Raw genomic sequence first — 16,883 nt, 5'->3', positions numbered from 1 at the left:
ATCTCCTCTCCTCAGTCTGATAGTCCAGCCAGAATACCTCGGCCTTCATCTGCCAAGGGCCAGAGGCGCTGGCCCAAAGCAGGAGCCCAACAAGGTAACCCCAAGCACCCCTCAACCCCTCCGGCCTTTCATTCTAATTTTTTACACCATAATATGAATAGATACAAATAATTGTTCTGTTTCCTCTTTTCCAGAAGAGTTTGACAGTGAAGGTGAGTATTTTTCTCACTGCACCAACAGTGCTGGAGTTTTTTCCCATTTAGTAGTCCAGCTGGACATTTCTATACGTCTCTGTTCTAAAAGCCCTAGCCGTCAGTATTTCTAGTTCTTGCCATCAAGTTCATCGGCTGTTCCAATAAAACGTGTTAGAAGGGGTGTTCTCATGTCAGCATCATGTTGTAGATGGAGACACTCCGTTGGCACAGAGGCCGGTTCCCCTGGAGAACGGAGATGCCACAGACGCAGTGCCAGCCCACATGGCCCACAGGTCTGTGTGTGTGTGTGTGTGTGTGTGTGTGTGTGTGTGTGTGTGTGTGTGTGTGTGTGTGTGACAGCTGACTAAGCAAATTAGCAGGGTTTGAGGGCACTGCTCGATTTGCACATTCAGCAACAATGGAAACGGTCTCTCCTGTAACCTCACAACTTTGAACCGTCTTTCTGCCCATTTCCTCTGTGTGACCGAAAAAGTTGTGTAACTTGCAGCAATGTGCGTTTGCATGCTACAGCTCTCCATTCACTGACGCAAATCCTCCACTTTCTTCTTGATCAACCGCAACACTCAGCTGGAGTACTCTCTCTTTACACCACAACAAATTGCTCCCCTAGTCCCCACTTATCATTTTCTCAGTGTAACGTCAAACGCGTGACTATCCCATGGTGGAATAACTGACTGACTGAATGAGAGTGAGTGTTGTCGACTGTTGAGGGCCAGTAGAGCAGCAGGGTTTCTCAACTCTAGTCCTGGGAACCTCTGTATGTTCAGGTTCTCACTACCACCAAATGCAGCCATTAGACTCTGGTCTATTTTATTTGATTCGTCCAACTAAATACAGTAACTTTGTACCCTGTCCTGTTCCTGTCTACCGGTCTTTGAATATTTGGGATTATTTGAAGATGTGATTCTCAGTGTCTCTTGGTTAAATGGTTGTCTTTAACCATCCAAACAGATGACTAATTATTGGTAATCAATTGGTGAAGAATATAGCGTACATAGCGGGTCCCCGGGATCAGTTTTGAGAAGCACTGTAAATGAGGCTATTGGTGAAAGAGTTGATTTACTGGCTGGCTGGTCATTAGTGAGGACCGTCTTATCTCCCCAACAGGAGGATACCTCGGCCCAGCAGCGCCCGGCCCGCCCCTCCTCGGGTCAAGACGCAGGAGAGCTACACTGACGTGACCCCAGCTGAAAGGTGACTTCCCCTCATACCTTCTTACTTCCTGTGTCACTATGAATTATACAGTAGTCAGCATAGAAGCTCTGTATTTAGCAGTGCACAGCATTTTGGAGCTTTTCTAAATATATGACGTGGAACAAACATGCCTCTCTGACATGTAGATTTAGGAGTCACATCAGCTCTATTTGTGACTTTTCTATCTGCTAAGTTCCACAGTGTTTACCTACAGAACCAGGCTGAGAAAATGTTGTACTTTGCTCCATAGCCTCCTTCCTCTAAATTGTGTGTGTGTGTGTGTGTGTGTGTGTGTGTGTGTGTGTGTGTGTGTGTGTGTGTGTGTGTGTGTGTGTGTGTGTGTGTGTGTGTGTGTGTGTGTGTGTGTGTGTGTGTGTGTGTGTGTGTGTGTGTGTGTGTGTGTAAGGCTGACCAGTGCCAAGCCCCCGGCGGCCGTCATCACGGAGGGGAAGAAGCTTTCTGAGGATGAAGATGAACAGTTTGTGGTGTTGGAGGCAGTCCCTCTTCCCCCCGACATGCCCGAGATGGTGAGAGATCACATACGTACAGTACCTTCGGAAAGTATTCAGTCCTCTTAACTTTTTCCACATTTTGTTACGCTACAGCCTTATTCTAAAATGGATTAAATAGTTTTTACCCCATAATGACAAATCCAAACAGGTTTTTAGAATTTGTTGCTAATTTATAAGTAATGTATAACTATCACATTTACTCAGTACTTTTGTTGAAGCACCTTTCGGCAGCGATTACAGCATCAAGTCTTCATGGGTATGACGCTACAAGCTTGGCACACGTGCATTTGGGGAGTTTCTACCAGTCTTCTCTGCAGATCCTCTCAAGCTCTGTCAGGTTGGATGGGGGGCGTTGCTGCACAGATATTTTCAGGTCTCTCCAGAGATGTTCGATCGGGTTCAAGTCCGGGCTCTGGCTGGGCCACTCAAGGACATTCAGAGACTTGTCCCGAAGCCACTCCTGCGTTGTCTTGGCTGTGTGCTTAGGGTCATTTTCCTGTTGGAAGGTGATACTTCGCCCTAGTCTGACGTCCTGGGTGCCCTGGTGCAGGTTTTCATCAAGGATCTCTCTGTACTTTACTCCATTCATTTCTCCCTCGATCCTGACTAGTCTCCCAGTCCCTGCTGCTGAAAAACATCCCCCACAGATGCTGCCACCACCATGCTTCACCGTAGGAATGGTGCCAGTTTTCCTCCAGACGTGACGCTTGGCATTCAAGCCAGAGTTCAATCTTGGTTTCATCAGACCAGAGAATCTTTAGGTGCCTTTTGCAAACTCCAAGTGGGCTGTGCCTTTTACTGAGGAGTGGCTTCCATCTGGCCACTACCATAAAGGACTGATTGGTGGAGTGCTGCAGAGATGGTTGTTTTTCTGGAAAGGTCTCCCATGTCCACAGAGGAAATCTGGAGCTCTGTCAGAGTGGCCATTGGGTTTTTGTTCACCTCCCTGACTAAGGGCCTTCTCCCCTCGATTGCTCAGTTTGGCCAGCCAGCCAGCTCTAGGAAGAGTCTTGGTGGTTCCAAACTTCCATTTTAAGAGTGATTGAGGCCACTGTGTTCTTGGGGACCTTCAATGCTGCAGAAATATTTTGGTACACTTCCCCAGATCTGTGCCGCAACACAATCTGTCTTGGAGCTCTACGGACAATTCATTCAACCTCATGGCTTGGTTTTTGCTCTGACATGCACTGTCAACTGTGGGACCTTATATAGACAGGTGTGTGCCTTTCCAAATCCAATCAATTGAATTTACCACAGGTGGACTCCAATCAAGTTGTAGAAGCATCTCGAGGATGATCAATGGAAACAGGATGCACCTGAGCTCAAATTCGGGTCTCATAGCAAAGGGTCTGAATACTTATGGTATTTGTGTTTATTTTTATTTTTAATGCATTTGCACAAATTTCTAAATTGTTTTTTCTTTGTCATTATGGGTTATTGCATGTAGATTGATGAGGAATTTTGTTTTATTTGATCCATTTTAGAATAAGGCTGTAACGTAACAAAATGTGTAAAAAGGAAAGGGGTCTGAATACTGTCCGACTGCACTGTAGGTCATTCAGGTTGCATTTGGTTGTGCTGTTCCCACGAGCATATACTGCACTGTATCTGTTCAAGAGAAGGCAGCAGCAGTGTTGGTCATTCAGCGTCTTTCTTATGGTTTCTTCACGATTTGGTCCTTCCACAGGAGCCAACAGTGGATCTCCAAGGCGATGAGAATCATGGTGAGCAATCCTACAAGCCAAACAATCACTCACATTTGACACTGTAGGTGCTTATAATTCTAGTACAAATTGCTAGACCTTTGGTCAGGGTTTGTATCTTAAGGAGCAGTCTGCAGTTGTTTATATCCATTTTCAGACTTTTATATTTAATGATATACCGATTTGATTCCTGAAAAATATAACATATAAATAAACTGCAAGTTTGATCTCATGAATGGTCAGTCCTTGCATCTTTACCTCTGTCAATGAATTTGAGTGGTCACATTTCTCAAGCCCCATTCCTCAGCTATTTACCAAAACAGTGGAGGGTTACCCACTTATTTGAACCTCAGATTGCCACTTTATGGATGGTTAAACATGGCCAACAGTTTGAAAAACGAATTAACCTTTTTTCATCCCCAGGTGGGCTGGTGAAAAAAATCCTTGAAACCAAGAAAGACTTTGAAACATCACCATCATCTCCAAAGTCCCAAGACCAGGTAAAATGTCAATGGTGTCCTACAGAAGTAGTGATCTTGATCTCCACTAGAGGGCAATGCAATGACAGCATAACGAACGACTGTGTTCCAAGTATTTGCCTCTCTCATTCCTCTCAATTCTAGACATTTTACTACCTCTCACGGAGCGTACACACACCGTTGTTTCTCGACATTCAGTATCTTAGGCATGTGGGGTTGCAAAACCCCATAGCATACAGTCTATTAGCTAAAGAAAGAATCTTGCAAATGGAGTGACAAAGTTTGCAAAATTGCAAAAAACATTGAACATTTTGATCTCCTCAGTGGAGCTAGAAAAACGGCATCATGCGGGTTGATTACATCAGCGAGAATGAAGATTAAGTCAGCAAAAAATCTCCACCTCTTTGTTGTAATTTAATGTGGTTGTTTCTCATTTTATGTTTTGGAAGTGTTTTTGGCCTCAGAAAGCGTTGCAAAAAAATGCATCCAAATTTGGCTTATCTAGCTCAATGTCTTCAACAACCAGTTTGAGAGAAAGTATGTTTTATTTTCTTCTGTCTAGTTCACATGCCTAATGAATACATTTGATCATTATAATGGAAAATAGATTTCAATCGGCTGTACCGATTTTACACCAGCTGCATCATTTTAAAGAGACAAAAGCAATAACGTGGATTTGACTAAAACTACTACACTTAACTACATTTCCTTTCTGGTGTGATTTAAGTCTTCCTCAGAAAAAAAAACCTCTCCCTGTGATTCAACCATAAACTGTTCTCTCCACATTTCATAGTTGATAGATTTTTCATTACTCTGAACATGACTTCCAGTCTGATGTAACGCCATTATTGCTGCCCCTCTTCTGTTCCCCCCGAGTGTGTTTATTGGCCAGAGAGGGCTCCCACAGTAAATATTTGGATAGGGAATCGGTGTGAAGGCCTCTTTTCATGCTCCAGCGGTGTGGGTTGTACGGCGCTGCCTGTTTTGGGTGGTCTTTTCTGCCCAAGCGTGCTGCTCCCTCCGCTCCCTGCCCAGCTGACCACCCGACTCTGATGGATGCCGGGTTTTTGCCTGTTTTTCATGCTAAAAGGCTCTGTCTAGCCCCCCCCCCCCCCCCCCTTTTTCCCTGACCCCATCCCTCTTCCCCAACGATGTTGCCTGTCCCTGGTCAGCTGCTGATGAGCGGGGGAGAATGAGTGCTCCTATCTGCAAGGTGTGCGCCAGGCTCCATCTGTTGTTCCGGCTCCAAGGCGCATTTAGCTCATAGCAACTCAGATGAAGTCCCCCATTCCCAGCTTGCCTTTGGATGGACGGCTCCCCCACCCGCCCCAATAGGTCAGATTTCACTGCGCGCCCCTTGTAGTTTTAATTTCAAAATAATCAGACTGGATTTCCCTTTGGTTTCCAAATAAGTTTCCGGTTCAACTTGAGCACAGCCCACAGGGTTATCGTAATTGACTTAATGAGCTTTGGGATTCCAGGCCCCTTATTATAGGGCATCTAATTGGGGGGGGGCTGTATTGCTGGGGCATTCTGCAGTCTGATTGGAAGGTAGGTGTACTTGTACAAGCCACGCTATGTGCTACCCCCCTCGTTACTGGCCTTGCCTCGTCCGCTGTAGGAAGGACTATAATGGCTTCCTTCCTGACATGAAAGGTTTGACGGTCAGTGTAATAGAGACATTGCTCTCTTGTAATCACGGAGGAACATGGAGGGTTAAAACATGTAAACATTGAGCTTTACCCCATCCCCCGGTGTGAGGTCTGGAATTACAGCAGGACGTGATTCTTTCTTAAATGCTTTATCAATCGTTTTGCCGTATCCCGCCGCACAAAAAGTGCACCATAGAGCAAATTATTCTCTGTTTATAGGTACGACCTTCCCCATGACCTTTCAGAACACTTGTGTATTATTCTAAGATACTTCTGAGGCCTTTTTATTTAGACAGAATCGGGCCCTCGTAGCAGCTGCGTTTTCACACAATGTTTTCGGACTGTCTCTCCCTTTTCTTACCCCATCAAATTAGCCTTGATGAAAGTTTACAATGTATAAATAAACCCTGTGGCACACATGGATGGTTGAGTTAGAGTCACGGAGGAGGAGTGCCAGAATACTTGCGGCAGAATCGGCAGGAAAATAAATAGTCCAATACCCACCAGGCCCGTGTCTTCGTAAACATTCACCTTTTTTTGTGGAAACGTAAATGAAATGACCCTGCAGCATTCCATTAGCCATATTGCCCTTGCAAGAGCTGCACTTTGAGATTCCAGTGGAATGAGGAAAGGTTTCTGAAAACCGTAGTAGGTCCTATTTTTCTTAAGTCGCTTCGATCACACCAATCGAGTCAAACCCCATAACCTTACAAGCTAGAGGTCTTAGCAGTTTCAACCTTTGTGGTGTAGCCCACTTGGTCAAACAATTGAATCAAGCCCTTTTCCCTGTACCCAGTCTTGTTCAGAGGTAGGGGTTCCCCCCTGTACCCCTGGGTTCAGGGCAGGGGGCTCAGCTGTGACCCCCTCAGGGGGCTACACACTGACCCTAACATCCTGTAACCCCTTTCGCCCTTAGCCTCACTCTTCACCTCACTGACTCCTAGCTATTTTTATGATCTGGCTGGACATTTGGATGATGTCTTTCTCCCCCCCCTAACCTCTGAACACTACTGGACTAATCATCATCATGCTGTAATACCTAGCTCCTTGGCCTACCTCTGAAACCCTCTCTGGGGACACAATTCAGGGCCCTTGGGTAGCCTGCATTGTCTCCAACTCCAGCCAGGAGGTGGATGGGTCTAAAGTGACGTCATCAACTCCTCGTCTCCTTTTCTTTGCCTGCTCTGTTCTGAATACGACTATGTTTTGAAATCTATCGCAGAAGCCAGAAGACTTGTTCATCTGTCAAAAGAAATATATATATATATATTAATAACGTGGGGATGAAGGAAATAAGACGAGACGAGGAAATCCAGTTGACACTATTGGGACCGTAGTAATGATCAGAAAATATGAGGAAACATGCTGTATGTTCACCTGATCGACACTGGAAATTGAATTTGTCATATCCCCTAAGTGTGTCATGCCATTCACCACGGAAACGTTGTTATTATGTAATTAAAGACGCCCAAGAGGTTGGTAGGTCTCTTAACAGGTTTCACGCCGGCAACCCATTCTTCTTTTCAAAAGCCTTACTTTGTTGACAGTTATTCTCCCACCGCCTCTCACCAGCTCCTTATTACCGCTCCATAAATCATGTGCTTTGCATGTGTTCCCTCCTTTAAGCAAATTAGGCATCAGAGGGTTCGGGTGAATTCCACATTGCAGCGCAGCAGCCTGCCCTGCCAGCCAGGCCTAGCAGGTCTGTGAGGGGTTTAGATCCTGCTCTTAGTCGCCGGCATGAGACTAGATGCCCATCAAGAGTTTCCACAAGACATGGTAAAACATTCTGGCACAAGAGTGCACGTTTTGGATTGATATACTCAGCAACGCATCGTTTACTATGCAAAACCAGAGGGAACTTTCTTCTGCAAGAAAAAGCAAGATTGCAATTAATGACATATCCCTGACACGCTCTGATCTGTATGGATTGACTAGGGGCTCCTAGGAAAAACCATGAAAGGGAATTGATGTTCAACACTCAGCTGTCTCTGGGTGCCATTGGCTCGGGTCTCCACCAGTGGTGGTCGGTGCCGTTTTAAGATTTCCTCTTTTTTTTGTGTGAGCATGGCCTTATTATAGCATATCGGATGACTCTTTCATATTCCATTCACCCAGTTCAATGTAACATCGATAGGTTTAGGCCACTACATGATACTCAAATTTTCCCTATACCCATCATGAGGTTGCTACAACCTAGCCTACAAATGAACGTTTATAACGTAGGTGCACAGGGCGAGAGACAAATTGGAGTAATCAAGGTGACTGACAGTGACCCGTTCAATACCGCCTTGCACACTCTCGCCTGCTTCTCGATGATCTAGGGTGTAATCATTAGTCCAAAATGTTGTAAAACGGTAGTCCATCCCCATTTCGTGCTGTTTGCTTCTGTTGAAAAAATGTTTTGCAACAGAATTGGTGGAATGAACCCCTTATCACCCACACACAGGTCACTTTCATAACAGCCATATACAAACATCACATCTACGTGTTTTCCTCCTATTACGTTGTCCCTTCGCTTGTGGACCTCAGTGCACAACACAACAGCTGTCTGATCAGGTGAAAATACTTCTCCAAGCCAAAACGTCATACCATACCATAACCGCTACACACAACCTGCATTGTTGTCACCATAGTTAACATAGTCAACATAGCTACTAGAACTAACGCATTAGTAAACCCACAATCCAATGCATGTGTACAATCCCACAGTAGTGTACAGAAAGCAGTTTAGCAGTTACACTGGAAGGCCCCGCTGGCAATACATTTATAAAATTTAAAGTTTACCTTGAATTGGAAGTGTTGGATAGCCTTAGCCAGCTAGCTAACATTAATATCATTAATAGCGTAAGTGAAACTGGAAAAACTAAAAACTAAATATCTCTGTCCTGCTTCTACTTAATTTTTAAAGAAATGAATTTGTTCAAATCCAACTATTGTCTTCCTCTCTCTTTGTCAACTGTTCACCATGTTATGCACTGCAGTGTTAACTAGCTGTAGTTTATGCATTTAGTACTAGATTCATGGAAGTTGTTACTGTGTAGGTCTATGGAAGGGGGTGAGAACCTAGGAGGCTCATGGTTTTGTATTGAATTCAATGTACCCAGGGGAGGCCGGAATATATCTGTCCTCCGGCTACACAATAGTACTACCCTACAGAGTGCTGTTGAGGCTACTGTAGACCTTCATTGCAAAACAGTGTGTTTTTAATTTGTGCTCCCGAGTGGCGCAGTGGTCTAAGGCACTGCATCTCAGTGCTAGAGGCATCACTACAGACACCCTGGTTCGATTCCAGGCTATATCACAACTGGCTGTGATTGGGAGTCCCATAGGGCGGCGCACAATTGGCCCAATGTCGTTTGGCCAGTGTAGGCCGTCATTGTAAATAAGACTCTGTTCTTAACTGACTTGCCTAGTTAAATAAAGGTTAAATGGTGATGTAAATATATTTTACATAGTTTTATATAAAAAGGACAACTTTGACAAATAAAATGTTCCACTATTTTGTTGATAAAATTCAGTGAATAGGATGGTCCTCCCCATCCTCCTCCGAGGAGACTCCACCGGTCTCCACGGCCAACGGCGCTTCCGTTACTGACTTCATGGGCTAATGGAAGAATCTGCCCCCACACCCTCCTCACCCTTCCTCCAGCCACCGGACTCAAAACAAATCATGTTCTTGGGTCGCGCTGAAAAAGAAGAAAGTACGCTGGACTTGTAGAGCCTGAAAAAGTGCTGATATATGCTCGGCCGGACAGAGTGCACCATGCAGACCAGGGACGGGTTTTCTTTATATTACTGGTTTTCTGAGGGTTTGAGGCTGTGCAAGAGGACAGAAAACAGCGCGGAGCCCGTCGGAGCTTCCGCAGCGCTCCACCGTGGCCAGCGGACTGACTGAGCCGCGGCGTGTTTGTGTGGCCACAGTGTTCACGGGGTCGAGGGGGAAAAGCCACCCACATTGCAGACGACGATTAGACATTTCAATCCTCGCACACTTTGCAAACCACAGAGCGAAGGGAGGGGGGGGAGGGTGAGGCAGCTTGTCAGACATGTTTGCTGGCTTCCTGAAGGAAAGGAAGACAGTTGACCTTTTTTACAGTTTAGTTCTATGTAGTTTAGCGTGTTTCTAAACTGTAATTATTGAGTTGGCTTGTTTTTATAAGCGAAATGATAAGAAGCTAGCTCGTAATGAAAGTTGGATTAGTGGCGCTTAACGTGAAGTTTTGCCCACCTATCTGGCCTAATACCTGAGTCTATGATGGTTGGTCTGTTTTGAAGGGGGCGTTATTGGTTAGTTTACACTGTCATGTAGCGGGAATGTGATTTTTTTTTTAGACCCGGGAAAGCAGGTGTTTCAATCTCGAGGCCAGAATGACACATTGGCCCAAGAGTTGAACTTGAAAGGGACATAATTGTAGTAGTTGTTACCGAATACTGTAGTAAAATAACTTCACTGCCACAGCCTGTTACTAAAATAAACAAGGGGTTTTAATTCCACAGGAGTGTGTGTGTGTGTGTGTGTGTGTGTGTGTGTGTGTGTGTGTGTGTGTGTGTGTGTGTGTGTGTGTGTGTGTGTGTGTGTGTGTGTGTGTGTGTGTGTGTGTGTGTGTGTGTGTGTGTGTGTGTGTGTGTGTGTGTGTGTGTGTGTGTGTGCCTGCAGTGCCACACACACCAGCATGCAGACCCAGCTGAGTAAACGTCCCTGGCCCTCACTGTGCCAAGGGGAGGCCCTCCACCCCCCTCCCATCCTGGGGCTGAGGGGTGACTGGGGCAGAGCAGGACTTCCTAGCCACATACCATACAGAGGCCTTCAACTGCCAGTCCCCCCACATTAGCCAGCATAATTCAGCCACGCGTTTGATATTTATATACACAGCCTAGGTTTATATAATTCCTGCCTAACATTTTTAGCCTTGAAATCCTAAACCACTAAATGCAGCCCTGCAACTGGCTCTGTACATTTGATACTTTTTATGTGATTCGGTTTAAGTAGAGTTGAGGAGTGTGCATTCACATTTGGTAGAGAATTTTAGCATTATTACAGACATCCAAAAGCTATGAAGAGTTGCTTTGCAGCACATCACAACATATGTGTGACCTTGTACTGAAATTTATTAAAAGTCTATTTTAAGATTAACATGTAATGCTCTGAATTTATCAAATGCATTGGCCAATTCAGAAGGGAAGAGAAACTTTGGAGGTAGCTCTCAACTAGTTTCTTTCTGGGATCACTTTCACAATCACTGGGCTGGCACTGTATCAGTCCCCTGTAGATGGCGCACTCTGCCCATAATAAGACTGGCACCTGAGACAGCATAGACAGGGAAATAGGCAGTGATTTAGAACGTCATAATTTGGGATATCAATAAATTGTAGCCTTAAGTTTAGTTAACAGAATCATGTTCAACATTAATTCATTGTTTCTATTTATAGTTTTATTGGTTAGGGGTAAGTTAAGTCCTGTACCTTTACCAAAAGTGGATATATGCCAATATTTGTCTGTGACTCTATTTCCCAGACCTTTTAGACAGTCCTACAATGCTTTAAACTTTTCTTTATCAAATGATCCATAGAAGGACCACTCTGAACATTTCTCAAAATACTTTTTGCACCACTTACGTACTCCTACGTGTGGGTGTGCAAGTTGTTTATTATTTCTCTCCATTGTTACTTCATCAAATCTCTAGTAACCCAGTATGCTTCACCAATTCCTCCTTTAGACTAGTGTTCTATTCTTTCAGGGGTTTAGATATTTACACTAGTTGTTCTCTTTAACAGCATATTCGGGAATAGTACGTTCTCCTTTCATATCTCTCACATACACAGATTCCCTATATAATGTTACAGATCAACATGAATCCCTACAGACATCACACCACTCATGTGCATCTTCAACGACTCAAAATACCTACAGTAACACCTTGTGCGATTATCAGTGGTTCTCAGACCACGTAGACTATCGTTACATCCTATGCCATATGTATCTTCAACGGTTCTTTTGCCACAACATCCTATACATATAAAATAACACTGTGATATTAGTAATGGCTGCAGACACACAGAGACACTTCTTCGGTATTTACCATATGTATCTTCAGTGGTTTTCAGACCACGTAGACACTTCTCTTTATAAATGCCAACAATTGTCAGTGGGGCCTCCTGCCCTCACTCTAGCCTTCTCTGAAGACTAGCTTGCCGCCACTTCCTATACATATAAACTCGTCAATAAAAGAAAAGTCCCTTTTTTCAGGACCCTGTCTTTCACAGATAATTCGTAAAAATCCAAATAACTTCACAGATCTTCATTGTAAAGGGTTTAAACACTGTTTCCCATGCTTGTTCAATGAACCATAAACAATTATTGAACATGCACCTGTGGGATGGTCGTTAACCTCTCTGGGATATGTGGGACGCTGGCGTCCCACCTGGCCAAAAGCCAGGGAAAATGCAGAGCGCCAAATTCAAATAATAATAATCAAACTATCATGAAATCACACATGTAAGATACCAAATTAAAGCTACACTTGTTGTGAATCCAGCCATGTCAGATTTCAAAAAGTATTTTCGGCGATGGTATTATCTGAGGATAGCACCTCCGTAAACAAAGAGAGAAAGCATATTTCAACCATGCAGGCGTGACACAAAACACAGAAATAAAAATATAATTCATGCCTTACCTTTGACGAGCATCTTTTGTTGGCACTCCAATATGTCCCATAAACATCACAAATGGTCCTTTTGTTCGATTTAATTCTGTCGATATATATCCAAAATGAGTTTGCTGAAAATAAACGTAGTTGACAGGGAGAGGACGTTTCTTTTTTTTGCTGAGTTTATATTAACTGTAGATAACGTTATAGATCAAAATACTCAGCTCACAGAACTGGCTGGGTTATCCATTCAGACACACACTCAGTAATCTTCTATATTACCTCTTTCACACCGGAGCCAGTCTCCTGACAGCTCTTATTCACTCAGTACTTAATCGTAATAATGAATCTTATTATCCAAATTTCAATCCGTTTAACACATACTTTCCACACTCCCACAACTCTCACATCCACATTCACTTAGTACTATTCCCAAACACACTCTGTAATCTCTCTATAATTACCCCATGTGCATCTCAGCACCATATCTATCACATACATATATAATAACACCATATGCTACCAGTAGTGGCTGCAGCCCATGTAGACACGTCAGTGGGGCTTTTCATGGTACCGTTACTTGCCCTTCTCTATAAGATTAGCTCTAACCTTCTTCTGTCATATGTATCACCGCCATGGTTCCTCTATAGTCTCTACAGTCGCCATAGTCTCAACAGTGTCTATCCGTCCCTATAGCATCACAGTCCCTATAGCATCCATATCAATAGTTTATATAGTTATAAATGCTGTTTTCTATAGACTATAGTCTATGCATATAGAATAACACACATACTTTCACACATTCACTCAGTACATATTATCCAAATTTCAACCACTTAGCTAATATTTCTTAATATGCAAATTTCAAGCTTTTATTATTCAAATTTAAATCTGCTTAATAGGAATATTTCTATCCTGCTATTGTCCCAATTTTCAATTATCTTAATTGTTTCCACTCTCACAAAGCTTTCACGTTCACTACACTCACACAATTCAAATTCACTTCGTGCTGTTACTTGACTAGTGGTACCCTCCTCCAAGTGACAGCACAAAGTGAATGTGAATTGTGTGAGTGTAGTCAAATGTAGATGTGAACGTTGTGTGAGAGTGGAAACTGTTAAGCTGATTGAAATTGGGATAATAACAGGATATAAATTTGCTTATTAAGTAGATTGAAATTTGGATAATATATATATATTTTTTTACAAATTCATTTAAATTGACTTACTGAAATCAGAAGACATGTCCCTCAATTGCTCGCGGGGAATGTGTCTCCTCCAGGGCAGCTGACAGTAAGGATCTGGTCTGGGCGGGTCTTTTGGTCAGATGGAAATTTCCCTCACGCTTTATAAAATGCGCTACCGGTTATTCTTGCAGACCCCCACTGGAAAGCTCTGCAGGCAGAATCAATCATCCTGTTCGTTGACGCCAAATTGTTGTGGAAATTCTACACAGGGACACTCTAAGTCAATCTTAAATTAATCATTCTTTATTATCAGCGCGCTGAAGAGGTTCCAACCAACTCGATGCACCAAATACACATGTCCATCAGGAGCTCTACCGGGGCAGTCCCGTTAGTTATCTTATATAATGCAGACAAGTTATATTTGCATGATTTAGCTTTATTCATCATTCACAATTAATTCATCATTAATGTTCGCTTCATGCATGTGACAGACCAATACCTCACGAGGCTTCTTCTCTAAGCTGAGACCTTGAAACTGAGAGATCGTTTGTTCTTAAATCAAGGGTCTGGGTGTACTGCCAAATTGCAGATACTGATTGTGAGGATTTGTTCAATCAGTCACTTGCACGAGCATGAAAATTATTCATTAGAAAAGCACAAACATCCAAAATCCAGTTTTCTATATTGTAACAATCTTTCTTGGCTTCTCTCCTACTCCATCCATCTATCCACCCCTTCTCTCTATCCCTCCATCTATCCATCATCCCTCCTTCTCTCCAGACCCAGAGCCTGGTGTCAGAGGTGTCCAGGAAGAAGGAGCGGGACCTGGTGTCTAAGGAGATTGAGCGGCTGCGCTCGTCCATCCAGACGGTGTGCCGCAGCGCCTTGCCCCTAGGCAAGATCATGGATTACATCCAGGAGGACATGGACGCCATGCAGAACGAGCTGCACACCTGGAGGAGGGAGAACAAGGAGCATGGGCAGGCCCTGCTGCATGAACAGAGGTTTGACGTGCTACACACACACACATCTTACACAAACACACACTAAAGCAGGGTACTCCAACCCTGTTCCTGGAGAGCTACCATCCTGTAGGTTTTTGCTCCAATCCTAATCTAGATACCTGATTCTAAGAATTAATTGGTGGATAAGCTGAATTGGGTTAGTTACAAATGGGGTTGGAGTGAAAACCTACAGGAGGGTAGCTCTTCAGGAACAGGGTTGGAGAGCCCTGCACTAAAGCCTGGAGGTAGGAAAACAAGGAGCACACACAGGCCCTGGAAGACCACCAACACACACATTCTCACACATACACGACTTGGCATACATTTATATTTTGGCGTATGTACATCTTTTCCAGAGTCACGGACAGCGCGGTGGAGCCTCTGAAGGCCGAGCTAGCCGAGCTTGAACAGTTGATCAAGGAGCAGCAGGACAAGATCTGCGCCGTCAAGTCCAACATCCTGAAGAATGAGGACAAGATCCAGAAGATGGTAACCAGCATCAACTTCTCCACGCGAATATGAGGGGGAGCCAAGGTCCAAATAAAGGATTATCGCCCCTAAAAAAGGACCGAGCATTCAGGGTGAGCCTGGTTCTTACTTAGTCTGGTGAAGTCCGCAATGGAGGCCTCGACTGCACTTTTACACACACACCCACACTGACTGACTGGTTAGGGGAGAGAGGGTTCGAATTCAACCCCCTAGGGAGGGAGAGAGACGCATGTTATTTTGCTAGTACTCCATCCACTTTAAGGTGATTGACACACCTTTACTACACTGAACAAAAATATAAACGCAACATGTATAGTGTTGAATCCCATGTTTCATTAAATTAAAATATCCATACGAACTAATAGCTTGGTTCTCTCAAATGTTATGCACAAATTTGTTTAGATCCCTGTTAGTGTGCTTTTCTTCTTTTCTCCTCCATTTCTCCATCCAGCTTACAGGTGTGGCATATCAAGAGGCTGATTAAACAGCACGATTATTACACAGGTGCACCTTGTGCTGTGGACAATAAAAAGCCACTTTAAAATGTGCAGGGTTGTCACACAACACAATGCCACAAATGTCTCTACTTTTAAGGGAGCGTGCAATTGGCATGCTGACTGCAGGAATGTCCACCAGAGCTGTTGCCAGAGAATTTAATGTACATTTCTCTACCATAATCTGCCTCTAACATTTGACAGTTGTTCCAAACAGTCTCACAACTGCAGGACACGTGTAACCACGCCAGCCCAGGACCTGCACATCTGGCTTCTTCACCTGCAGGATTGTCTGAGGAGGGGTGGGAGGGATGGTGAGAAGTATTACTGTCTGTATTAAAGCCTTTTTGTGGGGAAGAATCATTCTGATTCGCTGGGCCAGGCTCCCCAATGGGTGTGTCTATGCCCCTTCAGTCCCACCCATGGCTGCAACTCTGCCCAGTCATATGAAATCCATTAATTAGGGGATAATGAATTTCTTTCAATTGACTTATTTCCTTATATGAACTGTAACTTAGTCAAATCTTTGAAATTGTTACATATTGCGTTTTATATTTTTGGTCCGTATCGTGTTTTTTGACATTACAATGTATATGCGTTGTGGGAATTAAGGCTTGACATTGGAGTTCTTTTACAGCTTCAAGCAAAGGGCACATGGACCAAGCCAATACCCTCCACATCTACTTGATCCACATTTGATACAGATATCTGTCATTTTTTAACATGTCTGTCTATTAACAATTCTGTTTACCTGAAGCTTCTTCAAAGTCTGTACAAAGCAATAGATCTGAGGTTTGCTGAGGAGCTAGGGACGCCACGAGCAGAAGACATGGCAGTCCTTTGACTCTTCCTTCTGTCAACCACTATGCTTGTCCCAGATCTGTTTGTGCGTTCTGGCCAAGGTCAGCAAGACATAAAAAACAGGCCTGGGATCAGGCTAGTCGAGCACCACTGTGCTTTGAGAAATTGGGTTAGTATAGAACTGTGTCCACTCATTGAAAGAGTAGCGTTGAAGTTAAAAGTAACATGACACTTTCATAGATAAAAAAAAAATATATATATATATATACATACATACACACACACGACCGGTCATACTCTTTCAAGGTTGTTGTTTTGATTTATTTTTAACCATTTTCTACATTGTAGAATAATAATGAAGACATCAAAACTATGAAATAACACCTATGGAATCATGTACACTGCTCAAAAAAATAAAGGGAACACTAAAATAACACATCCTAGATCTGAATGAATGAAATACTTTTTTCTTTACATAGTTGAATGTGCTGACAACAAAATCAC

At 43.6% G+C, this 16,883-nt stretch overlaps 1 protein-coding gene across 6 annotated transcripts in view; it reads left to right on the top strand.

Moving 5' to 3' along the window:
- LOC124043775 (TRAF3-interacting protein 1-like) overlaps positions 1–16,629 on the top strand; it is a 38,439-nt gene extending 21,810 nt beyond the window's left edge. For 4 of the 6 annotated variants that reach the window (XM_046362721.1, XM_046362718.1, XM_046362719.1 and 1 more), the window contains 9 exons: positions 16–94; positions 195–212; positions 403–487; positions 1,323–1,409; positions 1,816–1,936; positions 3,609–3,645; positions 4,048–4,124; positions 14,372–14,595; positions 14,952–16,629. In XM_046362721.1, the coding sequence (XP_046218677.1) occupies positions 16–94; positions 195–212; positions 403–487; positions 1,323–1,409; positions 1,816–1,936; positions 3,609–3,645; positions 4,048–4,124; positions 14,372–14,595; positions 14,952–15,117 (894 nt within the window). In that variant the 3' untranslated portion in view covers positions 15,118–16,629. The remainder of the gene's footprint in view (positions 1–15; positions 95–194; positions 213–402; positions 488–1,322; positions 1,410–1,815; positions 1,937–3,608; positions 3,646–4,047; positions 4,125–14,371; positions 14,596–14,951) is intronic. The other 2 variants (XM_046362722.1, XM_046362720.1) reach the window with 1 other exon arrangement.
- The last annotated feature ends 254 nt before the right edge of the window (positions 16,630–16,883 follow it).

Source organism: Oncorhynchus gorbuscha, linkage group LG09, assembly GCF_021184085.1.
Source record: "Oncorhynchus gorbuscha isolate QuinsamMale2020 ecotype Even-year linkage group LG09, OgorEven_v1.0, whole genome shotgun sequence".
NCBI classification, from domain to species: domain Eukaryota; kingdom Metazoa; phylum Chordata; class Actinopteri; order Salmoniformes; family Salmonidae; genus Oncorhynchus; species Oncorhynchus gorbuscha.
The sequence above is the reverse complement of the archived record's forward strand: the minus strand, read 5'-3'. Positions and strand labels throughout refer to the sequence as shown.